At 57.5% G+C, this 26,751-nt stretch overlaps 1 protein-coding gene across 14 annotated transcripts in view; it reads right to left on the reverse strand.

Moving 5' to 3' along the window:
- Positions 1 to 125: 125 nt before the first annotated feature.
- JAKMIP1 (janus kinase and microtubule interacting protein 1) overlaps positions 126 to 26,751 on the reverse strand; it is a 137,578-nt gene continuing 110,952 nt past the window's right edge. For 9 of the 14 annotated variants that reach the window (XM_058723145.1, XM_058723132.1, XM_058723131.1 and 6 more), the window contains 9 exons: positions 26,174 to 26,275; positions 25,431 to 25,484; positions 24,796 to 24,861; positions 19,109 to 19,177; positions 17,776 to 17,853; positions 14,358 to 14,561; positions 6,399 to 6,464; positions 2,792 to 2,836; positions 126 to 1,578 (listed from right to left, as the gene is read on the reverse strand). In XM_058723145.1, coding sequence (XP_058579128.1) covers positions 1,549 to 1,578; positions 2,792 to 2,836; positions 6,399 to 6,464; positions 14,358 to 14,561; positions 17,776 to 17,853; positions 19,109 to 19,177; positions 24,796 to 24,861; positions 25,431 to 25,484; positions 26,174 to 26,275 — 714 coding nt within the window. In that variant the 3' untranslated portion in view covers positions 126 to 1,548. Of the gene's footprint in view, positions 1,579 to 2,791; positions 2,868 to 6,398; positions 6,465 to 14,357; positions 14,562 to 17,775; positions 17,854 to 19,108; positions 19,178 to 24,795; positions 24,862 to 25,430; positions 25,485 to 26,173; positions 26,276 to 26,751 lie in introns of all 14 variants that reach the window. The other 5 variants (XM_058723137.1, XM_058723141.1, XM_058723139.1 and 2 more) reach the window with 3 other exon arrangements.

A 26,751-nucleotide genomic window follows, 5' to 3' on the forward strand; every position in this document is an offset into this window, starting at 1 on the left:
TTCATGCACGTTCGGTCGCCGAACGGTGGTAAGTCGTGGGGGCTGGGGCAGCGGGTGCTCAAAAGAGAATGGTCTCTCCTCAGCTGTCCTGTGCGTGTTTGCTTAGAGCCCCGTCGGTTCTTCGATTTGGTTTGGACATCCCTCCCCATCGGGCCGGGGCGCCCCTGCTGCGCTCATGGTCACCGCCTTCTCCGTCCTCCGGTCTGCCCTTCTGAGAACCTTCCGCTCCTCCGCTGCTCCCCTCCGCGGCCCGAATTTCAGTCACTTCTGTCTCCTCCAAAGGCTCTTCTTACTAGAAATCACAGGCTCGCTCTCGCAGCCCAGCAACCACAGAGCAGCCAATCTTCCCGTCCTTGGGACCGACCCGTCCCCGCTACTGCTCCTCCCTTCCTTCCCCTGCACCGCCTCCTGTTTAACTTCATCGACTCTAATTCTGCACATCTTCCTTCCAGACGTTTTGGAGAGAACAGTCACGTGAGCAGGGGCTTCTGGAGATGCTCACCCCCCCCCCACCCCACCGAGAACAACAAGAACAGCATCACCCCAGGTCACTTCCCTCCTCGGGGGCTCTGCCTCCGGGGCCCGACTCTCAGCAGCCGCTGCCTGGCCTCCTTGGCTGCCCCAGGCGCTCCATCTGCTCGAAGGTTCCATTCGGGGGCCCCAAGATCAGGAAGGGCTCCCTCCTCCACAACTGAGAGAGGGCGGCCCTGGTGTCAGACCGATGCGGGGGGAGGCTCGTCCCCCACGGATGCTCCACAGAACACTCCGCCTCCCGGCATCTTCCCTCGGCAGCGTCTTGCAAATTACAACCAAGATGCGAGGCAGCGCGGGTCGTGGTGTGGTCGGGGACTGCGTCCACCTCCTCTGTCCTCGCTCCAGGGACAGTCATGCTCTGAGACTTTCACCGTGTCCCATCCAGGAGAATGATGGAGCCTGTGGCTTCTTTCTTGGACATCTGAGGTCCTTGGATCCGCCCTCCACAGTGGGCAAGGCTCCTGCCCCTAGTCAGAGTCCTGCGCTCTCTCTCTCTCTCTCCCCCTGGTGGCCACCCGCTGGATCAGCTGCACAGGGCTCTCGAAGGGTTTTGCTGACCGGGGCTTGACTTCGGGTTCAGATCACAGGGACACTTGCAAGTCACTTGGCTGACAGATTCCGGGTACACAGAGCACAGTTCATGGAGACATATGTACAGAAGTCTGCGTCCAGGGGAGGCATGCAGTGCGGGGACAAGGGCTCTGGCCTGGCCCCCGGCCGCGCAGTGGCTCCCCAGTGACTCGCTTTCTAGTAATTGCACTTACTTTCCTGGTATTCAGGTCTCTGCCCCTTGGGCTTCGATGGTGCCAGAGTGGGGGCTCGGACGTGGCCCCGAGCTTGACAAAACCCCCAGCGTCTTCGGGGCTCCTACAGCTCGGCCCAGCCAGGACCCAGCCGTAGATCAAAAGGCCTCCTCGTCAAGTACACGTGAATTCTGTTTTCAGTCTCTGGCTTGAAGGAGCTTGTTTTGCCGTTGGATTTTGGTGTGAGTGGGGTTGGGGATGCCGCAGGGACTCAATGTATTCCATAAGCTCTTTTTCTATCCTGTAAGATTAAAAAGATAATTTGAAACGATGCAAAGATCAAGGGTTCAAATGCTTGGAGAAGCCCCTGGCCTGTCTGCCCCCCGCCCCGCCCCCACTGCCCTCCTAAACTCTCCAGCTGAGCCCACTGAGGGACCTCTGCCGACAATGCAGGGGAGGAGGAAGTGGGACTCGGACGGCCTGTCCTCCAGCACCTCCCCCCACCTCCCTGGCTACTCCCACTCCCCATCCGACGCGACCTGGGATCATTCCTTTACTCACTGCACAGACACTGCACGAACATCGACCACGTGCCGAGCCCTAGGCCCTGGGACACAGAAGGTCCCAGGCAAAGCCCTGGCGTGCAGGGGGGCGGCTCAGGGCTTCCATGAGAACGTCAGGCAGGGAAGGACCTGGCAGCGGAGCTCAGCCTGGGGGTCAGGGCAGCGGATGGGCCCTGCGGGCATCCCCAGAGCTCACAGCGCTCTCGGCCTGGGCCAGATTCAGAGGCAGATCCTAGAGGCCCTGGCAGACCCCCTACCCAGGGGGCATTCAAGAACGAAGAGAATGGGGAGGGACATGGGCGCCCACGCAGGCACTCGGGTGAGATCTGGGCCCTGGGGACACGCAGGGCAGAGCCGGACCCCCTGCCCGGATGGCTCATGCAAGGTCCCCGCAGGGGTGAAAACCAGGCAGAGGCAGGGGAGGGGCAGGGAGCTGGGGCTCTTCACACGGGCTTCCTGGGTATTTTGTATGCGGGTCATGGACTTGGCCATCAGTCTCCTGCTCCTGAAGACCCCCGACCCCAGAAGCCCACTATGGTCTGGTCCACAGGCAACAGAGAGCACCAGAAGGCAAAGCCAAAAGAGAAAGGCGCTTTGGAAAAAACCCACAACCGCCACCCCCCTTCTAAAGACGAAATACAACAGGGCAACCATGAGGTCCCATTGTCCCTTCTCCACAAAGAGCTCCCCCGACCTCCCTCCCAGGGGATGGGACTCGCCAGGGACCCCCGGATGGCCCCCCTTCCCCAGGGAGCCAGAGAGCTGAGGAATCTGCCACGGGCCACTTTCCACGGGCCACCTTCCACGGGCCACCTTCCACGGAGCCCTCATTGCCCAAGGAAGAATGTGATGGTCAGAAATGGGAGAAATTCGCCTTCTCAGAAAACCATCGTGTTTTGTTTGTTTGTTTGTTTGTTTGTTTTTTAGCAGTGAAATTGAAAGGATACCAACCCGAGTTCTTTGCTCACTGACGTCATCAAGGCCACAGAATGAATGCTAGTGAGAAAAACAAAAAAAGGAACAAAAACTATAAAATAAGACCAAAAGAAAATGAGGTGGGGGGGGAAAGAAAAGAAAGAAAGATGTAAGACATGTGGTTTGGGATTCAGTGACACATTTCACAAGAACTAATGCACTGGGGTGGGATTCGGAAGGAGGACAGGAAGTGAGCTTCAGAAGCTGACCTCACTGGGACCCCACCCTCCGGAAGGCCTCGGCACCCCCCCAACTGCGCCCCCCAACGCCCAGCTGATTCAGCCAGACGGGGAGGCTTTGGGTGAGGACATGTGGCTTTCTTCACCCCAGGACACTTTCTAAACAGGGAAGGACCCTCCGAAGGTCACGGTCGGTGGCCCCCACCAAACACCGGACATGGCGGGCCCACCAGGATCAGGGGTTTCCACCCGGGGTCACAGGTCACCCAGACTGACCTGCCAATATGCAGAAGCCCTCCCGCAACACCATCCCCGCCCAGTCTCCTAAGAGATCATTGTTTAAAATCTTTTGTGCCATTCAGTGACTCTGCTTTCATTGTTTTTTATGTTTATTCATTTTTGAAAGACAGAGAGAGACAGAGCATGAGCAGGGGAGGGGCAGAGAGAGAGGGAGACACAGAATCCGAAGCAGCTCCAGGCTCCGAGCCATCAGCACAGAGCCCGACGCGGGGCTCGAACCCACAAACCGCGAGATCATGACCTGAGCCGAAGTTGGACGCTCAACCGGCTGAGCCACCCAGGCGCCCCTCAATGACTCTGCTTTAAAAAAGAAAACAAAAAATACAGGGCTCCTGGGTGGCTCAGCGGGTTAAGCGTCCGACTTCGGCTTGCATCATGATCTCGCGGTTTGTGGGTTCGACCCCCATGTCGGGCTCCGTGCTGACGGCTCAGAGCCTGGAGCCTGCTTCCAATTCTGTGTCTCCCCCTCTCTCTGCCCCTTTTCTCCTGATCATACTCTCTCTCTCTCTCCTTCAAAAATAAATTAATATTAAAAAAAAGAAAAAGGAAAAAATAGCACGAAAACAGATGGCAAGGGAAAGGAAAAATTATAAAGGTCAATTTGAAAGTACACTTCGCTTTCTTCACTCATGACCTGTTTTGCTCAAGAAGGAATGCTGCTCATTAGGTAGAACCTATCGGAGCATCATCGGGGGTTTTGAAAATCATTCTTTCTCCCCCCCAAAAAAGCAAGGTAATCGCATCCCTAAATTATTTATTGGAAAATTTAAAATCCAAACAGGCAGCCACCAAGTTTCACACAAATTTTAGAATCATTGGAAGTTGGAGCCGGACGGGACCTATGGAGTCACCCACCTCTCATTTTCTTTCTTTCTTTTTTTAATGTTTATTTATTTTTGTGAGAGCGCAAGCAGGGGAGGGGCAGAGAGGCGGGACAGAGGATCCGAAGCGGGCTTTGCGCTGATAGCGGTGAGCCCGACGCGGGGCTCGAACTCAGGACTGTGAGATCACGACCTGAGCTGAAGTCGGAGGCTCAACCGACTGAGCCACCCAGGTGCCCCTCCCAGCTCTCATTTTCTACATAGGGACACTGAGGCCCAGGGAGGGAGAAGGGCCTGCCAGGACCACCCAGCGGGGTGTGGCTGGGAAGGGTTCCTGGCCACTGACATGAGCCACCGATAACGTGGCTGGAGTCACTTCCCAGGAGTGCCCATCGCACACATGCACGTTTGCGCGTTTCTTGTCCTATTGGCCGCACCAGGAGTCCACCTGCTCTGTGTGCCAGCCTTGGGGACTCCTTTCTGGGACCAAAAGAGACAGACCAACCCGCACACATTTGCTTTGAGAAGAGAGTAAAAAAGAGGCAGAAAGGGGGGGACCAAACATTGCCCAGTACTCCTCCTAATCAAAAAGGCAGCCGGCGTTATTCTATGTGTGGGCCGATCCCACCTTTTGAAACTTTAACCGGCAGAACAACGGTGGCACGTTTTAAGTCTTTTTGCCATCAGGTCCTGCTCTGTGACCCATTTTGCCGACTCGAGTCCCGGGGGGGACTCGCTGGGGGACCCCCCACGCTGGGGGGCTGAGCGGGAGAACCAGCGTTGGTGACCCACTGACTGGTGTCGGGGCCTGGGGCTCAGACCTTCACATCCCCCCTCCCAGGTAGCCTCACAACCACAGAAGATGGGGAGCGCAGATCAGAACCCCCAGGCCGGAGCAGAGGAACAAATCCCCCAGTGGGCCAAGGTGCACCTGCCTGCAAAGCCAGCTTATGCCCAGGACGTTCTTGGATCGAATCATACAAAAGATCCCCTTGGGGCCTCAACATAGCCCCAGGAGGTCTCAAGGTGGCCATCCGGAAGATGGAGACGCCAGGAATGCGCTTAAATCAGAATCCCATAGGGGCTCCCCGGGGCTGTGGCGGAGAACGGCCCCAATCCCTGTGTGCGAGCCCTCCAGCCGCGACCCTCTGCTGCCCCCCGGGGGACACCGCCGGTTGTGCGGGCCGGAGGCACTGAGTGGGGAAGTGAGGACACAGGAAAGGGGGGTCCGCCTGTCCTGAGGGAAAGGAGAGGAAGCTTCTAAAAGTGGCTTAGCATCTGTAGAGCTGTCCTGTCTCCTTGGGCCCGCTGTGTTTGACTCCCTCCAGGACAGAGAGGGGCCGTCATCCCATTTTTACATATCCTCCCTGAAATCTGCTCTCCGGTGACTTCTGTGACTTTGTCCACGCACAGTTGGGAGTTGGGTTGGGAGCTGGCTTCCTCTCCCCATTCCATGGTAAGAACGCTCTCGGATGAAGTGACGAATACAAGGGGGTCCCTGAGCTCAAGGAATCTGTGGTCACCGGGTGGACGTGCAGGAGGTGGTGAGGGCACAACAGAGATGCCACACACATGGTTGTGAGTGTCACTTGCTTGTCCGCCTAGACCAGCAAGGGGGGGGTGCTGCTGGAGGGGCTGAGGGGTGTCCGTGGCACCTCCCAGCTGTGGGATCGGGGTCCGGTGTCTGAATCTATCTCAGGCCGGGTCTCCCCACCCATCAAGTGGTAGCAACCCAGAGAGACAAGTGGGGGGGGGCTCGGTGTCCACATGTGACAGGCCAGCCTTGCTCCCGGCTGGGAGGGCAGAGACTTCCAAGAACACACGACCTGGTTTTGGCTCACGGGAATCATCAAAGGGGAAGGCATCCGCGGGACGTAACCGAGGTCCTCACTGGTGACGTCACCAGCCTGGTCAGCCCAACCTGGCTTATCAATCCAGAGATGGTCACCTTGTCCTTCCCAGCGAACTAGTGTCAGATGGGTTCGGCGGAAGGTCTTTTGTGGGGGGGGGGAGGGGAAGGCATCCCCCCTACTCCATCCACACACACTAAGTTGGTCCCAAACTGCACTTCTCTTCCCTAGAAAAACATTTGAAGGAGCTACTTCTTTGGTGGGTGTGCCCATGGGGGGGGGGGGGGAGGCATGGGGCCGAGAAGGGAGGCGGGAGGAACAGCCTATCCTCTTGCACTGTAACACTGGAGCCCAGAAGGAAAAGGCCCCACGGTGACCCATCACAGAAGGGAGCCTGGGGGGTGGGGGGAGAGGGTCCAAGCGCCCCACCTACCTTCTCCTCAAGCTCCTTCAGGTGTTTCTTCTGGACCTCCAGCTTACTCTCCAGCTCTCGGATCCTCTGAAACACATTACCTCATGCGTCAGAAAAAGTAAATCTTCCAGGTTCAAGATTTATTCTTTACTTTGATCGTGGCGTAGTGCACGAGCAGAGAAGCGTGCAAACACAAGGGGGAGGCTTTTCTACGGGTGCAGACCTGTATCTCTAGCACCCAAATCAAGACAGAGGGGCGCCCCGGCACTAGGAGGGTCCCTCGGGCCTCCGACCTCCTCCACTGAAGATTGATTTTGCCTGTTCTTGAAGGCGCTCGGAATTGGAAGTATACAGCGCGGACTCTTAAGATGGGATCCCTTTAAAACAAACATCACGCCTGGACCGAGACAGGAGGTGCCCTGCACCGGCTCATAAAGACTGCGGATTCGAAGTGACATGAAATGATATACTTGGGCAAGATTAATCAGCTGGAGACGGGCAGCTGGGGCAGAGGAAGCAGGGGCCATCCTACCACAGGCACCCCAGCCTCTTAGAAGCCCACTTAGCACCAGGTTCAAGGATGACCAACCAGCCCGGCTTGCTTAGCACATTCCTGGCTTTGCCCCTGAAAGTCTGGGGTCCCGGGAAACCCCTCCGTCCCGGGAAGCTGGACCAGGTGGTCACCCGCCTCATGCCCCTTGGGGCACTCGCCGCCCCCCTCGGTGGTTTACAAATCCATTCCTTCCAGTTTCGCACAGTGTCCCACCCAGGTGTCCCACACGTGAGACCTTTTCCGGATCGTCACATGCCCAACAGTCACCCCTGAAGTGCTGGTACCCTGACCACGGCCCAGCTGGTTGCGGCCTTGCCGGGCCTGAACGGAGATGGAGAACTCAGTCCTGGAGAGAAAGTGCTCAGGCTGGAGGGCGGGTGATTCAGGTCAGTCTAAATAAGCATGTGGCCTCCACGGACCCTTAGCCAGGCCTGGGGAAGCCTTCTGAGGGCTTGCGGATCGCTGTGCCCCCACCGGTTTCCAGCTCAGTTTCTGGGGGCCGATCCTGAGAAGCTGCGTCTCCAGCAAGTTCCTGAGTGATGCAGATGCTGCTTGTCTGGGGACCCACTTTGAGAACCACCTCTACGGACACTATGCCCGGGGCCCTAAGGAGTTTGTGGTCCAATCAGGGTTCAGACAGAAGCATTGATAGGAGCACCGAGATGGGGCACTGAATGAATGCAAACATCACAGAGAAAACAAGGCAGGGGAGGGAAGGGGGCGGGGTGCTATCCTACGTGGGTGCCCCCGGCAGGTGCACTGGAGCCCAGAGGACAGAACAGCGGGGGCACTGAGCCGTGGGGCTGGAGGGGCAGGAACAGGCGGAGCCCAGCCCAGGACTCACAGTGGTTCAACAGACTCCCAAGCAGAGGGAACTGGGTGTGCAGGGAGGGAGGGAGGGAGGAGGGGGACAGAGGCGGAGCTTGGAGGGTCTGGAATGTCCCCTTGAGGAGCTCAGAGGCTTGGGGGAGTCATGGGGAGCCTGTGATGGGTTTCCGGCAGGGAAGGGATGAGAATTTGGTTTGGGAAAGATCACGTGGGTAGCAGAGAAGACACAGAAGATGGAAGTGATTCAACCTCTCTGGGCCTTGGTTTCCGGATCTGTAGATGGGGGGGTCACAGTTTGCCCACGTCTGAGGATCTAACAAGTGAATCTGAGCAAAGGGCTCAGAGCAGGGTTGGCACAGAGTAGGTACCCTGTCAAGGATCAGGAAACCCGGGCATTTCTAATTCTCTTCCACCTGAGGGAAGCCGTGTGGACCTCAGCGTGGCCGTGACCATCCCCCAAGGATCCCCTCGCACGGTGAGGAGGCAGAGAGCACCTGAGAATGAACACAGAGCTCAGCTGGACTCTGGCCTGGGTCCTGCGCCCCAAGCTTTCCAGCTGGTGGATGTTAGGGAGTCACGTGATCTCTTGAATCGGAACCCTCTTCTCTAACATCTGCACAGTGACCCCAGCCCCCGAGGGTGAAACAGGGACCCTGGGGTGGGGCTGGGGGAAGGCCCTCCTACACTACCGCGCCACGTGGAGGGAGGGTGGCGCTTTACAGCTTTCAAAGGACTGGAGAAAATCCCCCCGGAACAACTTCTGGGCTTTGAGGAAGAGGTGCCTGGCCTCACAGCGCCGATATGCCGATGGGGGAGACGGTCAGGTAGTGAGAAGCGACAGGAAGGGAATAAATCGGGGGGGCAGCTAGTTACACAGGGCTGTGGGGCCGGCGGCTCTCGGGGGTACGTCTGAATGGAAGCCGTATGACAGAAGAAGCCTGTCCCTCGCAGGGCACAGCAGCTGCCAGCCCGGGTCACAGTGGGGAGGGGACACAGTCAAGAGGGCCAGGCCACACGCAGCCTTGGATTCTAGTCCAAGGATAAGGGGACAACTGGGGGACTTCAAGTAGGGGACAGCCCCTTCCCACTCCTCAGGTGTCAGGGTCCCCAGCAGAGCTGGCCCAGGTCCTCGGCCCCCCACTCTCAAGCTCCCTGTTATCATTGCCAGGCGTGACTCTACAAGGCCAAGGTTTGTCTTCTCCCTTCTCCCTTCATAGCAAAGGTCGTCTGGGCGGGGAAGGTCAGGTGTGGCAGATATTAACTAATATGTGTTCAGCTCTTAGTTTGTGGCACACACTTTTCCCGGCACTGCATATAAATTCTCCACTGACCCCAGCTCAACATGCTGCTGAGGCTCGGGTTACACTGTAAGTGGGGGCTGGATTTGAATCCAAACCTGTCTGACCCAAGGGCCTGTCCTCCTAACCCCATAGCTTTCCGCATATAACCAACGCACTGCATTTTACGTTCCTAGAAGGAAAAAAAAAAATCACTGTGATGCATGTTTGAAATGCTTGGGCCCTTAACCCTCTTTTCTCTTTGGGGGAAAAAATGCAGATTTTTCAGTATTATTATTTTTTTTAATGTCAAATGTCTGAAGACCCTATCAAATTAGAACAGACCATTGCAAAAAACAAGCCGGAAACTCAAGGAGTTAGTCCGATGTGGAGAGCAGAGCATTGGACGTGAACTCAGAGGTGGCCACAAGTGGAAGGGCCACACTGTTCTTGGGGGCTGGCCTTTATCCAGCTGCTTCGGCCACTGGGCCTCTGTTCCCCCATCTACCAAACTGGGTTGAAGACTTACAAATTGGGGCATTCTGTACAAACTGGTGTTTGGGCGATGTTCATTACAACTACCAGGTCAGATTTTTTTAAATCCTACATACGGCGGGTGCTACTTTTGAAAACTCTGGCTTATAGACCTCAAGCATGGTGGCCCTGTTCCCACCCCAGGGCCTTTGTACGTGCTGCTCTCTGCACAGAGCCTTTCGCGTCGTCTTAACCCTGTCTGACATCGTTGGCACTTATGTGTGCTGCGAGTGTCCCTCACTGGATTACAGGAACATGCTCTCCATGAAAGCAGTGGCATCGCTCACTGCCCCGGCCCCAGTAGCCGGACCCATGCCTGGCACATGATAGGTGCTCGGCAGGTAAATAACCATTGAAGGGAAGCAGGAAGCCGCAAAACCTCGCTTTTACCGATGCCCTGTTGTCCCTGGGCTTGCTGTAAGGACACCCTCCCCTCTGCTCAGGCATCAACCCCCCCACGACCCAACTCCAGGAAATTCTGTTGCAGGGAACAGACGTGCTGTGAAGTCTGAGCACCTTTTTCGAAGGCACCGAGATGCCGGCCGGGGCTCCCATGTCTGGTGCGGTTACATGTGTGGCGCTCGGCAGGGAGGGGGAGCCGTCTGGGATATGCTTGCACCACACAGGGACAGTTTGGCCAAGCATTTCCACCTGCGGGGTGACAAGCACGGGACCCTCAAGGCAAAGCCTGGCGGTGGCACCACTCCAAGCTGCCCGGAGGACAGATGGAGAAGCTGAAGCCGGAACGTCAGGACTTGCCATCGATTCGGGAGCCGAGCCCAGGGCAGCGAGGAGTTGGGCCCTGCCCTCTGGATTCCATGGCACATTGCGACGGAGGAGGGGGCTCACCTGGGCTGGGCTGACTCGGCAACAGGGTGAGGAAAGGAGGGCAAGAAGGAAGGAGAACGCATGTCCTTCCAGAACCAACGAAGGGAGGAGACCCTGCTGTGAACAGAACGGTGCCCCCCAAATTCTAGGCTGAAGCCCAGCTCCCAGCATGACTGTATCTGGAGATGCGACCTTCAGGTGATGGTAAGGTTAAGAAGGTTAATGGAGGTCATAGGGTGCGTCCCTGATCTGGTAGGACTGGGGGACTTCTAAGAAGAGAACGATCTCCCTCCGACCTGCTCTCCCTCTCTTCCTCGTCCTCCTTTGTCCCCCTTTCCCTACCTCGGGCACCCCTGGCCATTTGAGGGCACAGAAGGAGGCCGTCTGTAAGCCAGGAAGAGTCCTCACCAGCAACCGAATCGGCCAGCCTCTGGCTCTTGGACTGCCAGCCTCCAGAGCCGTGAGACACAGATGCACGTTCGAGTCCTGCCCGCAGCGTTTTGTTACGGTTCCCCGGGCGGATGGAGGCGGGACCTTGCTCCCTTCTGCTCACAGCCCTGGATCTCTGTTGACGACTAGCCCAAACTGAGCGAGTTGAAGCTGCACGGAAATCACCTGGGAATCTTGTCAAAGGCAGCATCCGATTCAGCAGGTCTGGGGTGGACCCGGGGGTCTGCATTTCTAGCAGCTTCCAGGTGACGCCACTGCCGCTGGTCCACGGACCACACTTTGAGTAGCAGGGATGGACGGAGACAGGGGCTGTTCTACAAAGGGGAGGGTCTTCCTTTTACTGAACACCCACCATGCTCCAGGCACTAGCTAATCGATCTGTATGTCTTGCCTCCTCCAAGCCTCAGAGGGGCGTGCCATTCAGTGACTTTGTCAATGTCGCCCGCCATACGCAGACCCGCGTGTTTTCATAGAAGCCTACCCTTCAGCAGAATTTTCAACTCATTTGGAGAGGATCCGGAGACAGTGGAGCACAATTTGCAGTGCTGGGTCAAGCCATTAACTTTCTCCACGCTTAGGTACATGAGAAAAGTAAAAGGAAGTGATGTGTCCCATGTGATCCTAGCTGACACTCCAAAACCCTCCTGTTAAAAATGGTTTTTCTCTCTTAGGGGGTCCCAGTCCTCAATCTCCCTACGCGGGCAGCTTGGATTTCTTCCTTTTTTTTTTTTTTTCTTTTTCTTTTTTAAAACACCCAGCTCCCTTCCTTTCTTGGCACACGGGACACCGTGCGTTCCCCAGGAGTCACGGCCAAATGCCGCAATGCCCCATGTCTTCAGGATGTGCTCACTGGCCCCTCGTACATTCCAGACTTAGACCGTCAGAAGCACTTCCGTGAGATTCGGGCCCTCGAGTCGGGTAATGACTTCTCGGTTCAAACACACGCATGCCGCTCTGCTTTGAGCTGGGTTCTCTGAACAACACCTCCATTCACCGCACAGTCAGCAGGCCCCACCAATGAAGCCCGGTGATGGACATAAGATACCAGCCAGCATCGGGCTCCTGCTCACCCTCTACACTGGCAGTAAAGATAGCCGCCGACCCTTACTGGGAGCACTTCACCCGTGAGAGTCCATTTAAACCTTACAACATCCCAATGCGCAGGCCTTATTACCATCCTCAGGAGGAGACTGAGGCTCAGATAGGTCAAGTCGCTTGGCCAAGGCCACACAGCTAGTAGGAGAATAGGGTTCAGAGCCGTACTGTCTGGTCGCAGCGTTTGTGTTTTTAAGCACTCTGTCACCCCAAGCTGACGGCGCCATGCTGCGCTGCCGTCTGAAAAGCTCCTTATCCCCCCTTGAGGGCCACCGGGCATCTTCCTATTTATCTTCAGGCCCGGCTCAGTAGGGACCTGCGCTGGGCGCCTCACCAGCCTTGCGGAAGGAGACCCTCCCCTGCACGTCTTCAGCAGGTGCATTCTGGCGCCACAGCCTCAGCCACAAGAGTTGGTCAGGATCTGTGCTGTGTTTGGGGTCCCCACCGGGCTGGGGGTGCCCCAGGCCACTTGTCACTGTTGATGTGACAGTAACAGAGGCGGCTCAGTGACAGTGTTCTCAAAAGCAAACGCCCACGCCGATATCCCTGCGCCAGGATCTCCTTGATGGTAACTGACCGTCAGCCCCTCCTCTCCCTCCCTCTCTTGCCTCCCTTTCCCTCCCCGCTCCGCCCTGCAAGGCTGACAATCACTCTGGTCACTGTCACCTGCAAATTCTTGGTCTCCATCCTCAGTGGCCTCTCCTGAACCAGCAACTGCCCCACCTACTTGGGGCCACGGGGATTCCAAGCCCTCCCTTCCGCCTCCGCCCCTCCCGCGGTCCTCATGTGAGCAAAGGTGGCCTGACTCTCTTCTCCCCTCAGCACCATCACCCCCCGACCCTGCGTGAGGGCACAAAGCTTCACCACTGTTTCCTCCTCCCCCCCCCACCCCCCAGGCCCTGCTCAGAAGCATGAGCCTCCCCCTTGCCCGCTGGATCCTGGCCTCACTCGTCCCTTCTGCACATCGGACCTTCTCAGTCGGTGGATGGATGCCTTTCCCTTCTCCTCCCTCCTTCTCCAGCCTCTCCATCCCCTTTCCCCTTGCTGTTCCAACCTGATCAGGAACCTCCCTAGTCGTGAAGACTCCCTCTCCGTCTACACAGGCTGTGTGTGCGAACGCGTGTGCACCCTGGAGGCACGCTGCTTCCGGGCAGACGAGCAGAGGCTGCCGGCACAAAGCAGGCAGTGCGGGGACGGGGGCCACAGCCAGGCGGGGGTCCCAGGGGCTGCCTGCGTGCCCTTTCAGCCAAACCAAGTCTTGAATGAAGAGCCCTCCCAGCCTGTTGGCCCCCCTTCCCTCACCACCTCCTCTCTCTCTCTCCTGCACCACGTGCAATCTGTGTCCCCTTGTGCCTTCCCGAATCCCCTGGGGCCTGTGCTGTCTTCAGACACGACTCTCCCCTGCCCCTTCCTGACGCGTCTGCCTGCTCTGCCTGCCGTGACGTCGCCTCCTCCCCCTGGTCACCCAGGTCCTTTCTCACTTTTGGGACCCCCCCCCCCGCCGCTAGCTGTGTGACCTTCAGGCACTCGACTTAACCTTCTTGAGCTCTAGTGTTCGCATCGAGAATGGACATCATCGTCCCCACCCTGCAGAGGGGGAGGGCGGCAGTCAAGGGTCTGCAACCGTGAGCGCTCGAGTGTGAGCGTGATGCTGCCACCTCTTTGTCCCCATGGTCACCCTGGAGGCCTTGCAGCCAAGCCCACGTCACTCACACAGGACCCCAAATCTCGGAATACACTTAGGTTTTCGGAGTTAACAACTAATAGGGCCTCCGGGTCCAGGGCTCAGATCGGCCATCGTCACGACATACAGCAAGAGAGCAAACGGCTCGGCAATGCCTCTTGGCTTTAAGAACCTGATTTTTAGGGGCGCCTGGGTGACTCAGGAGGTTAAGCGTCCGACTTCGGCTCAGGTCACGATCTCACAGCTCGGGGGTTCGAGCCCCGCGTCGGGCTCTAGGCTGACAGCTCGGAGCCTGGAGCCTGCTTCCGATTCTGTGCCTCCCTCTCTCTCTGCCCGTACGTAACCCACTCGCATTCTACCTGTCTCTCTCTCTCTCCCAAAAATAACTAAACACTTAAAAAAAAAAAAAAAAAGAACCTGACTTTCAAATAGAACACAGATGCAGGAGGCGGGGGACCCAGGGGACCCCCGGCCTCGGGTTGCATCACCGCTCAGCCAGGGGGCGGGCCCTATCCCCGAAATCAACGCGCATCAGAAAAACGGTTTGCGGACCTCGCTCCGCTTTGCCAGGAATGCACCTGCCACGTTGGGAGAACATGCCTTACTGCACGGAAGCTCGCTTCGCTGCCAGCTGCCCATCCAACACGCCTGGAGCACCCAGGGGCCCATCGGAGGGGTCCGAGGCTGGGAAGAGGGCAAGGGGCACCCGGTGCCAGCCACCTGCCCCTCACCTGCTGGGCCTGCTGCAGTAGTTCCATGCGCTCCCGCAGAACCTGGCTGTCGAACTCGCGGCTCTGCCTCAGGATCTGCCTGCGCACTTTCTCCACGGCGGCCTGCAGATCCTCCCGCTGGCCCTCGCTCAGCGCCTCGCTGGCCCTCCGCCCCGGGTCCTGCTGCAGCGCGTTGTACAGCGTGGCCTCCAGCTCCTGGATTTTCTGAGTGGCCCAAATCACACAGACAGCGCAAGGTCACAAACGGGTCGACAGTGACGGCCGGGACACTGCAGCTGAGGGAGGCAGAGCTGAGGAGCTCAGGCAGGGAGGGGAGGCGTGCGGGGTCGGGGCACGGGGTGGGGGTGGGGGGGGGCGCCTCGCCGAGCAGCCAGCAGACACGGGTGGCGGGGAGCGAGGGAGCCCCTTTCGGGCCCCGGGCGCAGCAGCTTTTGGAGAACATGTCTCGCTCCATTCGATCGAGATGCCCTACTCTGTGCGGGAGGGGACCAGGGCAGTAAGAAGAAATCATTGTAACCGCCCCGCAGAGCGTGTGATTCAAGAGACTTTTCCTTTTATCCTCGGCCCCCAATGCATTCTCCCCGCTCCTCGGGAACAAATCTCCCCTTTGATCATGGGCGTCAGCGGGGGAGATATGGGTCAAATTGCACCCGCGTGGTTTTCAGCCAGCTAGTGAGGAATGCAATGTCCACCCACAGCAAATAGTAACCACGTTCTAACCGTGCCCTCCCTGCAAGACACCGCGTGTTAGCGAAGCGGATGAGAGGTTAGTGGCCGGTCGAAGGCACCTCGTGAAAGGCAAGAGTTTTAATCGTTAGAGGAAGCTATTTCTTCCCAACTTCACCGTAAGACACTTAAAATATAGTTACCTCATGGGAATATCTAGGGACAAAAGAGAGAATTATCTCCTTCTCTGCCTCCCTAAATCCGCCCCCCCACAGCGTCCTCGGATGCCAACCCCATCGTGGGTCAGGCTGCTGGGTCTGCATTCGCACCAGTAACTTCCCCACCTACCTAGGCCTCAGGGATTCCAGCTCAGGGACCTCAGGGGCTAAGGAACGGTTCCTTGTCTTCCCGAGACCAGACGGACCGGTCTTTAGTTTGGGTGGAAAGTGCCAAACAGAGGCGAGAGGTGGCTTGAGGCCGCCCCTCCAGCCTGCGTGGCTGTGCAGACCCCCCGGGGGGATTCCAGACCCATCAGGCCAGGCCCAGTCTTAACCAACAGACATAATCACCTTCCCCTCTCCCGGCCCCAGAAGGTGGGAGTCTGCCCTCCGGCCCAGCCCAGGGGTCCCCATGAGGGCTGCAACATGGAGCCTGCCTGTCCCTTTGCCCTGCTGGCTCCCTCCCTCCCCGTTCAAGAGCTGTCATCAGCTTCCAGCCAGGAGCCCACGCCCCCCAATTCCGGAGGCTCCCTTGTGGACCTGCCCCATTTCAGAGCAATGTCAAAGGCACACAGGCCAGCAAGGTGGCACCTGCCGTCCTCGCTCCTGCCCGGGCACACGACACTGTCACCCTCTGGGAGCGTGGCATTCCCCTGACTGCTCAAGTCACTCCAACACGGCATCAGAACGCAACCTCATCACATGCCTGAAATCCCACCCGAGGCTCTGGAACGGTCTGGGACTGCACGTAGTTCCTACAGCGTGGCGGGGTCAGCACGCCCAGGGGCCTCCTCTGCAGAAGCAGGACTCTGAGGGTCCCCCAGGGCCCTCCTGCCGATGGTGCTTAGACAGCCAAGTGTGGACACCAAGCTTTTCCAAAATGTGTTGAAAATCTCCAGTCCTGCACGATGTCCCTTGAAAAGATGGCCCACGAACCATCTGACAATTGACAATTTCCTTGCTTATGATCCTCTCGGAGCCCCGGCCTACCCATCAACGTATTCAAGGACTGAAGAAGCCCTTCGGGGTTTTCCGAACTTATTCGGTTGCCTTGAGAGCCTGTGAAGCCCTCCCAACTCCCTGCTCCTCGGGAACGAGGGAACACAAGTCACATTGCGCGGAGATTTCCGGAAGTGCTCGGGGAGGCAGTGCCGCGTGACAGACGGTGCGTGACGCCGGGAAAGGCGTTCACCGAAAGACCAAGGGTGGCCAGAGTCAAGGCAAAACCAGCGAGGGAAGGGAAGGAGGCAACCCTCCATGGGGCTCACGCTCAGCAGGGCCCTCAACACCATTATAGAGTCGTGTGCCCGCAAGTAAGCCCTGGACGGCAAACGTCAGACCCAGCAAGGCTCAATCCACCGGCCTACTCCCTCTGGGCTCCATGCCGTCCACACTCCCAGGCAGGCCAAGGGCCTCAAGGAGGCAGGCGAGCCCTCACCCCCAGCATCTCCTGTCTGCACCAAGCCCAGGCCACCTGCTCTCCATCTTCCGGACATGCTCATGGAAACGAGGGTTGGAAAGTCATTTTTCACGTGTTGACTCTGCAGGTCACAGGCACTAACCCATTTTGGAAAATAATTTCAACCACAAATGACCCGGGCAAAGACTGACTCGCGGCTTTGGGTACAACACCGCTTCTTCCTGCAAGATGTGACCCTGAGCTCTCTCGCTCTCTGTGCCGTGGGGACACCCTGGCGGTGCCCCTCCTGTCTCCCGGTCTCACTCGGTGCCAGGAGTGTCCTCAAAGCCCTATGACATATGATCCTGGGCATGATCCCATTTGAAGCTACTCACCGGGAAGCCCGGAAGAGATTGTGTGACCCACATGCAATATTGTGCAGGACCTCACGGCAGGTCCCTCTGGCTCTAACGATCACCTGCCTCTGCTCAGTGCTCTGCCTCTGTGTTCCTTGGTGACTGACCCTCGTTCCTGTTTCCGGGAAAACTTGCTTGGCGGGAGGGTGATGCATAAATAAGTATTTAAGTACAACCAAACACAGAAGAGAGACGCTTTCTTCTCACGCATCTCAAACGACTACTGGCATTGGATGCGCACGTGTAAAGAAACCATCAGGGTAACTTTTTGAAAATCATGCTTGAGGGGCGCCTGGGTGGCGCAGTCGGTTAAGCGTCCGACTTCAGCCAGGTCACGATCTCGCGGTCCGTGAGTTCGAGCCCCGCGTCAGGCTCTGGGCCGATGGCTCGGAGCCTGGAGCCTGTTTCCAATTCTGTGTCTCCCTCTCTCTCTGCCCCTCCCCCGTTCATGCTCTGTCTCTCTCTGTCCCAAAAATAAATAAAAAATGTTGAAAAAAAAAATTTAAAAAAAAAAAAAAAAAAAAGAAAATCATGCTTGATTGGGAGAAAAAAACCAATTTCTCGGTACGGTCCTTCCGGTCAGGACAGAGACGGGGCATTCTGATGGCGTCCACGCGGACCTTGTAAGACCCCTAAACGCGGTGCCAGCCCCGAAGGGAAAAACAGCCCCTAAGGGTGAGTTCAACGAGCCAAAGCATCCAACCTGCGTCTGGTCCTACCAGGTAAGCCTGGTCCAGGGCCTCCTTCCTGTAGTCCAGCTCTTCCTCCAGGTAGCCCTTCTGCCTGCTGAACAGGTCCTGAAAAGGGGAGGCCCCCCCCAAGATCAAGACCAGCGTGAGAACTCATCACAGGGAGGATCTTCAGAGCTCACGTGATCACCTCTGCTAGAGAGTGGCAGTCCCACCAAGCCGGGGACCCGCCAGGTGCTCAGGCGAGGAGGGAGGCGATGGTCTGCCCCAGGAACCACGATCCCACCCCCTCCCGGCTTCCCTTCCACGACCGCAAGGACGTGACACCCCTCCCACCCGGTGGCCAAGCAGGAATCCTTCTCAGTTCCTCTTGTCACGTCCCGGTGGCCCCTGAAGACTGTCTCAACAGTTCCCAGATGAGGCTCTTCCCCCCCACACCAACAGCATCACCTCCCCAACTCCTGACCGGTCTCCTTGCTGTGCGTGCCCTCCCCCCCCACCCCCCGCACCAACTGGCTCACTCTTTTACTCCCTGCATGCACCATGCATCCTGAAGGCAAATCCCCAGGACGGACTTGAGACTTTCAAGGTGACGGTCTACTGCAGTCCCTTGACTTTACAGATGAGGAAACAGGACCAGAGAGGACCAGTGCCTTGCCCTGGATGCCCCAGTGCTCTGGTGGCAGAGGAGGGACCAGTTTCCAAGCCAGGACTCTCTCATACCACTTGGCTGGTGTGAAGCTCATCCTTCTACCTCCCGTTCTCACCTCTCATTTCTACTTGCAAAATTTGAATTGGTCTTTGAAGGCTCTGGGGAGCCACTTCTTCTGGGAAGCCGTCTCTGACAGCCCCAGGCTGGGGAACTTGGAAGCCCCACTTGGCAATAAGGACGCCAGGGTCCAGTGCCACGTTCCCAAACTCTCATGGCCATTAAGGGGGCCAGCAAAGTCGGGAGGCCCAGCTGTGTGTCTCCGAGGCCGCTGGGCCCAGTGCCCCGGCATCAGCACACGCCCATCCTGGTGTCCTCGGGCTACACTGTGGCTGTCGGCTCATGAGCACACGTCCCCCAGGCTTGTGAGCTCGGTCCTCGAGGCAGGGACCCCGCATATTCATTACCAGACCTCTAATCCCGGCATGGCGCCTGGGATAAAAAGCCTCCAAAAATACGTAAGAAGTGAATGACCGAGCGAGTGGATGAGTAAGCCAATGGATGACAATTACCCAGAACGGCCACTGGGACAAAAGCAAAATTTAGAAACGCGTGCAAATAAATGCGCGCGAAAAGACACGAGAAGCCGTCCTGGGAGGGAAATTGTCTGAACCCTTTCCACCCGCCTGCCTCCCAGAGGGCTAAGTCTTTTACCTTCTCCTTCTCCAGATCCAGCATCTTCTGGGTCAGGGCCGCCTCAGTCCCCTCTATTTGCTTCAGCCACTGGAAAACAGCAGGGACAGAGGGACACACGTGAGAACCAGTGCTGCCCGGGGGCCTTTCACCCCAGCCGCGTGTGTAGGGGGCCTCCTCCTCCACTCGGCTCCTGGCCTCCTCGTCCCATCCTGGGGCAGTGGGGGGCCTCGAAACAGAATTTCTTAGTCTGTACAGATGTTTGGCTTTGACAGATGTTTGCTCAGGGATCAAGTGGATCATGGATATCCGTGTGTGTGTGTGTGTGTGTGTGTGCCCCTGCACTTGGGTGTGTGTGTGTGTGTGTGTGTGTCCAGGAGGGAGTCAGTGTGCATTCAGTGGGAGCCTGACTCGGTGCCCAGCGGGCCCGCTGAGTGTCACCGAGGTCTAAGGTGTGATGGGGGCTTCATGCTGAGGATCTCATCCAGCCCTTCAGGCCCAGCCCACGGCATAGGCAGCCTGGGAGGACATGGCTGCCTAGTTAGGTCGCTCGTGCGAGGTCCCACAGGCGGGCCATGGGGATTTCTAACCCAGCCCTCAAGTCTGCACCCCTGCGGCAGCAGCCCCGAGCGGCGAGGTGCACCGGGGGGTGAGGGGTGTGCTGAGCACCAGGGCGTGGGTGGGCGGAGGCAGGTGGGTGAGCGCCTGCCGAGGGCAGGTGCCAGGGGCAGGGGGCAGTCTGCCTCTTCTTGGGTCTGGGCTGGGAGGTGGGCAGCTGTTTCTCTGGATGGAGGTACATAGGTATGTCTTTAGGAGGAGCCCACCTAAGAGATGGGCTGCTGGGTGGACCCGGGGGGTGGGGGGTGGGCTGGGGGTGTCCGTGTGTGACAGTGTGCATGGACGTGTGCATTCAGCGGGACAGACAGCCTCCTTGCCTCCAGCCTGGGGACCACGCCCCTTTCTGGGCGTCCCAGCCTCCCTCGGCTGCCGTGTGATCCTCCTGGCTTTTTCCTCCTCCCTGGTGGCTGAAGCTTCTCGTCCCCTTGGGGCCCTGCCCTTGGCTTTCCCCCCTCGCCTCCCTGGGGATTCTACCTGTCCCTGTGCCCCCTCTGCTCTCCAGCCCAGGCCGCCCCATGGCATCTCCCTCTGATGCCTCCCTGGCCTCCCCGGTCCCTCTGTGGGGGAAGAAGAGCCCCATTTCACCCAAACCAGGAAGTAAGGAGCAGCCTCGATTCCACCTTTTCCTTCCCTTCCCATGCATTGGGTCCACCTCCTCCTGGTTCAAACACCCACCCGCTGCACAACCACGGCCACCGTCACTCCAGCCTCCTGTCTGGACCCAGAGCCCTCTCTGCCCTCAAGCCCTCGCGTCCTCTCAAAAATCTGCTTCCACTTAAAGCCCTCAGGGACAGCCCATCGCTGTCCTGGGGGCCACCAAGCCCAGTCTTCCTTCACCTCAGGGCCTCTGCACCTGCTGCTCCCCCTGCCTAGAGCATCACCACCTCCCCCACACCAGCCTCAGCCCCAGGCCTTCACCGAGCTCACACCGACTCAGCCTCAGGCCACATTAGCTGTTGTCTCCTCCTGGAAGCTTGCCCTGCTTCCTGAGTCCATGGGGTCAGGTGCCCTCTGGGATCCCTGTGTCATCCTGTGAACGGATCTCACGGCACTCACCTGACGGATTGCTGTTGTCTGTTTCCCTCCCACAAAAGCCCGAAGGTGGGGACCACATCAGACACGGTCTGTTACACTTCCCTACCCTGCACGGGCCCCAGCACGAAGCATGTGCCCGACAAACATTTTGCTGAACGAGAGCAGACGTGACAATGTGGAGGTCTGGGAGGGGGTGTGCTGGCTCCGTGGAGGAAACAAGACTAGATACAGCTGTGATCACACAGGGTCCCCCCCAATGTCTTGGGCACCCAGAGCCAGCAGCAGAAGCAGGCGCCCAGAATGGAGCATTTCATTAGATGTTAGGAGGCTGTGCAATGTCTCAGAAATAGATCGGCATATTTTTGGCGGGAAATGACACATTTCATTTTGAATACCCTAATGCAAGCAGTCATAAAATGAATAAAGTCTAAATGCAAAAAAAATTGAAAAATCCAGTTTTGAATCATGACAGCAAGCACCTCTCAGAATAGGCTTTACAGAATATGGTGTCCAGTCTTTTCTTCCTGTTAAAGAGATGTGACATGCCTATTATGCGTAGAAAGAAAAAACAATTTTGACAAGTGCTTTTCAGCAATTGAAAGAGTAACATGAGGGCAGAAAACGCTGGCCGTGAGCATCCTGGGCATGTGAGGTCACGAATTTCCCATCAAAGAGTCCCGCCAGATAGCCAGTGGGCCCCTCTTCCTCTCCCAGAGCAAGAGCCTAAATGCAAATAGCACTACATTACTGGCCAGCAGGGAGGGTGATGGGGACAGGGACACCTGTCCTCCCCTAAGCCCTCAGGGGAGAAGTGAGTCAGCCCACAGGGGAAGAGGACATTCTATAGGAAGCCAGGTCCTTGCCCACAGGTGCCGGCTTCTGAGCCCCAGAGCCTCCAAGCCCCGACGCTCCCTCCAGAGAGGGTCCCAAGACCGTGACCCCAGGCCAGCTATCGGAGAGCTTGACTGTGGCTGCAGGCCTAAGCCGAACCTTCTGATCTGTTGTTACCAGCGAGAACACGAAATTCTCTTAAAAACTTCCATCTTTCTGGTTGGTCTTGAACTGTTTCCCAACTGGTTTTGAACTTGAGGGAGACTCATAAGGAAGAGTTGTGACTCACGATCACCTGTAAACCCTGAGACGTCCTATGTCCAAGCTTCTCTGCTTGGCATGTGCTGTGTGCAGAGGACGTGGCGTGGGGACAGGGCTTCCTCGCGGAAGGGTTAGGAGCTAGACAAAGCCCCAGAGCAAGGTCACCCGGGAACACCACGTGGCATCCCCATTAGGAGTGCACTTTGCTTCTACGCTACACGCACAGCTTTGTCCCTCTAAATAGAAAAATTGAAGTTGACCTCAGTTTGGTCGGATACTGGCACTGGGTGGTGATTTTTAACAACACACATTTGGTGGGTCTCAGATCCCACTGCCAGCCCATGTGCTCCAGGGTGACCAACTCGTGCCTGCTTGTCCAGGACTGTCCCTGTTTCAGTTCCCGTGTCCCAGGAACCCCTCAGTTCCAGGCAAACCGGGTAGTCTGTCTCCCCGGGGGTCCCCTCTGTTCTGTAGACCCACCTTTCTTTCTTCTTGGGGCCACTCTCAGCATTAATATTCCCTCCAGGGGGACATACAGCGACTCCCAACCTACAAGATCTTTAGTCACAGGCCCAGGATGGGGCTGGGGTCTCTCAGACCCAATCTGAGAAAATGGGAAAACACCGGTCTGAGTCCAGCCCCCAAGGACAGTCCCAGATTGGGAGGTGGGCGCCTCTCCCCTGCACAGCTGGCTGGTGAAGGTGGGGGTGGGGGGTGACAGCTGCCGCAGACCAGGCCGGTGTAGAAGGGGTGAGTCACTAATCTCGCATGGTTGCTGAGAGGAACGGGGGTCCCACAGATCTGAGGTGAGGGCCCAAGGCTACAGGTCTGGACGCTCACTATTTTCCGGGCCAAGGGGAGGAGTAGGTCAGGGAGGGCCCGGGTGGGAGAAGAAAGTGGCTCGAAAGGGGCTGCTCTCAGTGAGTCTGTGAACTTTCCACCCGGTGTGGCCCTCCAGGAGACCCTGGCCTATTCCCAGCCCCATCCGAAATCAGCCACCCAAGTCACGGATGGTTCTGGCCATTAGTTCCCCGTCCACAACCACTGCCCAAACCCTCCTAGCAAGCAAGCTTTGCCCCAGGTGCTTAGTAACAATGTTTGGTTCTGCTTAGATGCCATGTCCTGGATTCCAAGGCTCACAGGTTCCTAGTGTGGGGGCTCAGAGTGATCCAGAGACCGATCTGCGGAAGGCTGAGCGGTGGGCGGGAGTCCATGCAGGAGAGGCCTCCCAGGGGATGAGGAAGGGATTACTGGGCCTGACATTACAGCATCCTCCAGGGAGCACGTGGCACTAAACCAAGTCGGGAGTGTTTACCAGGCACGTTGTGTAACACTCTCCAGAGCACTATTACAGGAGGCTGGGCGGCTGAGTTTGCATATGTTGGTGAGAGGGACATTTACTGACCGTGTACCAGGTGCCTAATACTGTTCCACCAGCCAGCCAGGCGTGAGTCAGCGCCACCTGCTGTCCACCTGAGGACGCTGTGACTTGGGAAGTAACTCACCACCTGTGTGACCTCAGGCAAAGCCTTGCCCAAGTTTGTTACCAACACTCAGTACCTTTCACGTGAGTGGGGAGGAAGGACAGGAGCCCAGTGAAGCAGACTATCTGTATTTTCCATGCCCTTCCAAAAATTCTGGAAAGAAGTTTGACTAAGGTCACTAAGACCTCATCGTTATTAAAATAGTATTTCAAAGTTTAACTCCTGTGCTTCGAAAGGAAAAGCTCTCTGGACGGGGGCGACGTGAAAGTCGTGCGTGCCTAAATTATCCTACACCAGGGGCGCCTGGGTGGCTCAGTCGGTTAAGCGGCCGACCTCGGCTCAGGTCACGATCTCGCGGTCCGTGAGTTCCAGCCCCGCGTCGGGCTCTGTGCTGACTGCTCAGAGCCTGGAGCCCGTTTCAGATTCTGTGTCTCCCTCTCTCTCTGGCCCTCCCCCGTTCATGCTCTCTCTCTGTCTCAAACATAAATAAACGTTAAAAAAAATTTTTTTTAAATAAATTATCCTACACCAATGTAAAAGGTAAGCAAACCAGGAACGTATTTTTAGCAAACACAGCAAAAAGTTAATTATCTTAACACATAAGGCCCACAGAGAAGTCAGTACGAAACACCATACTTAACTACAGATACGTAGGGAGTGAATGTATGAATGAATGAATGAATGAATGACAAACCCAATGGACATCATCAAAAGAAATGTAATTACAGTTCACAAGGAAGAAGAAAACAGACGACACACAATAAAAAGCCAGGATCACTAGCACTCAAATACATGAAAACGGAAACGGTCACATCATGTGAGTTCAGCCAAGCCTATCAAGCCGGCAGGGGTCTCTAACGGCGGGGCACCAAGTTGAACGTGGACCCGGCAATGCGGTAACACGCGGGTGGACGCTTTGACAATATTAAAGCTCTGAGAAACCTCCCTACCGGTGGCCCCGTGATTCCACATCTAGAATCTGTCCCGTGGGAGGGTCTTAAGAGGTGGATCGAAATCGACGCACAACGCTATTCACCACGCATCACGATAAATAGGGGGAAAAAAAAAAAAGGAAACCCCCTCGCTAACTAGCAGCTGAGGAGTAAGGAACTTCTTTGAACCCTACGGTGGAATGATGCGGGTGGAAGTGTGGCAGGCAGGGTTAAAGACGGGAAGTCAAGCCGGATCTCAACGAGGCTTAAAAAACGGTCGTGGGCAACACACCGGAAAGAAATCCACCCCAGGGTCGCAGGTGCTTTCCTTCCTCCGTGGGGGCTTCCGCTGGCTTGTGCGCTAAGCTGTCTAGGGCGAGCGCGTGTGGCTTTGGACGGGCAAGGGGCGGGCATGCGCGTGCACATGCAGACGCGGAGGCGGGAAGTCATGCCCCAGAGCCAAGCGAGACGCCGAGGTGCCGTTTCTCGTGTGGCGCCGGGGGAGCTGCGACGCGGTGCACGGACAGAGGGTGCCGCGGGGCTCTACCTTTTCGCACAGGGCAAGCACTGTTCCAGCTTGGATTATTGCAACCTGTTCTTCGTTTCTCAAATTCTAAAACACAAAAATGGGGAAGGGCGTTTTACGCTGGACCCTGCGTCCCCGTGCAGACAGCGCTGACCGGCTTCCATGCCCCTCCGAGAGGCGACCCCGGGGCTCGGCCCCCACGTTCTAAGGGGGCCCATGTTTAAAGGCAGCCGTGTCCTATCTGGGGCCAGGCCTTTGACAGATAGGGCCTGTTTCCAGCCAGTCTCTTAAGGGGGCAGGGATGCCACATTCTGATCTCAGAAACCTCGAGGGATCCCACCGGTCCACCGTCCCTCCGGGAGCTCCCTCGTGCGCCCGCATCGCTGGCAGGTGCGAAGGAAGCGCTAAGTCCAGAAGTCTGCCCGTGACAGCGCGACCCGCTCGTGACCGCGTGCCCCGCCCGTGACAGCGCGGCCCGCCCGTGACAGCGTGACCCGCCCACCCCCCACGAGGGCACGGCCACACAGAAGCCTTACACTGCGCGTGTCAGATCTCTTACGTTGGGAAGAACCCGAACCGAACAGAAAGGAAAGGCACACAGGACACACCCAGGTGGAGACGAGAGCACGAGAGCAGAAGCCGGCCGGCATAGTTACCCCGTTATCGCCAAGGATATCTAGCTTCTTCATAAGTTCAGAAACATTCACATCCTGGAAAAGATTGCCAACGTTCATTTTGTGGGAGCCGCCAAGCCCGTGCAGACCGGTCTCTACCGCCGGGGCCTCGTCCGTCCCTCTCGGTGCGCGCGGCGGGGCCAAGGGCTCCTGGCAGCTCCTTCGGGGGTCGAGGGAGAGAAGGCAGTGATTGCTGCTTGTAGGCTGAGCTTTGCAGGAACGGCTGGTGGAATCGTGAGGGTCAGGAGGACCCCGGCCGGCAGCCGCAGCCACGTCCCCCCCCCCCCCACTCACTGCGCGGCCGCTGCGCTCGGTGCTGCTCTGATGTCACGCCCACGTCACGTCTCGTCTCGTCTCGTCTGGTCTCGTCTCGTCTCGTCTCGTCTCGTGGCTGGTGCTGCCGGTCTCACCTCACACACGGCAGCCCGCGGCTGGGGGAGCTCACAGCCCGGAGCTGGGAGGCAGCCACGCCGGGGTGGGCCCTCAAAGCTGCGTGCCACGCTTCTGCTCTTTTAACACGGGTACACAGAGGGTGACATTCGGTGACCCTCTGAGACACAGACTCCGACTTTCCAAATACGGTGTTGGGGGGCGGGGGGCGGGCTACCTCGTTAAAATCGGCTCTGTGTGTGACACAAAGGCACAATCCCCCTTTACGGCTGCGCCTGGCATCCGAGGGGGCCCCTGGCGGTGGGTTGAGCGGAGGCACCCCCCAAGCACGCTACCTTAACTCCTTCCTGGTGACAGAACAGCTGGAGAGCGCTTCTGTTGTTCTCGGGGAAGGTGCTGATTTGGAGGTTAAATGCTGGCGACCTCCGCTCTCTCTCCTGGGGAAAAGATTTGGTTTAAAAACAGAACTTTATTGGCTTGCTTACCACTCGCCACTTTCCCACGTTACGCAGCAAAGACCAACGGGTTCCAGTTGGCCAAGGCGTTACTAAAAGGCTCACAGACTACCATCTCCTGGTCCGCGAAGGAGCACGCCGAGGTCCCGCCTCTGCAGGGCGGCGGGTCTCGAGCCGAAATGCGTCTACTTCTTACCCACTCCGCTAGGAAGAAACGGTTAACCAAGGCATGTGTTCACCTGCTGCGCGACGGGAGCCCGGGAAGCCACAGATCATTAAATACTCGGTAAGAACAAGTGTGTGAAATTTCAACGGACAGCACAGCCACCAGCTATGGCGCTCCTCGTGCCCTGCGGCAAATCGCTACCTCGTTGAGCCCTCACACAATCCCACGAGGCAGGCGTTATTGCTTTCGTTTCGTGGACAGGGGGGCGAGTCCCGGTCCCAAGCTCCCCAGC

Source organism: Neofelis nebulosa, chromosome 3 (genome assembly GCF_028018385.1).
Source record: "Neofelis nebulosa isolate mNeoNeb1 chromosome 3, mNeoNeb1.pri, whole genome shotgun sequence".
NCBI classification, from domain to species: Eukaryota; Metazoa; Chordata; class Mammalia; order Carnivora; family Felidae; genus Neofelis; species Neofelis nebulosa.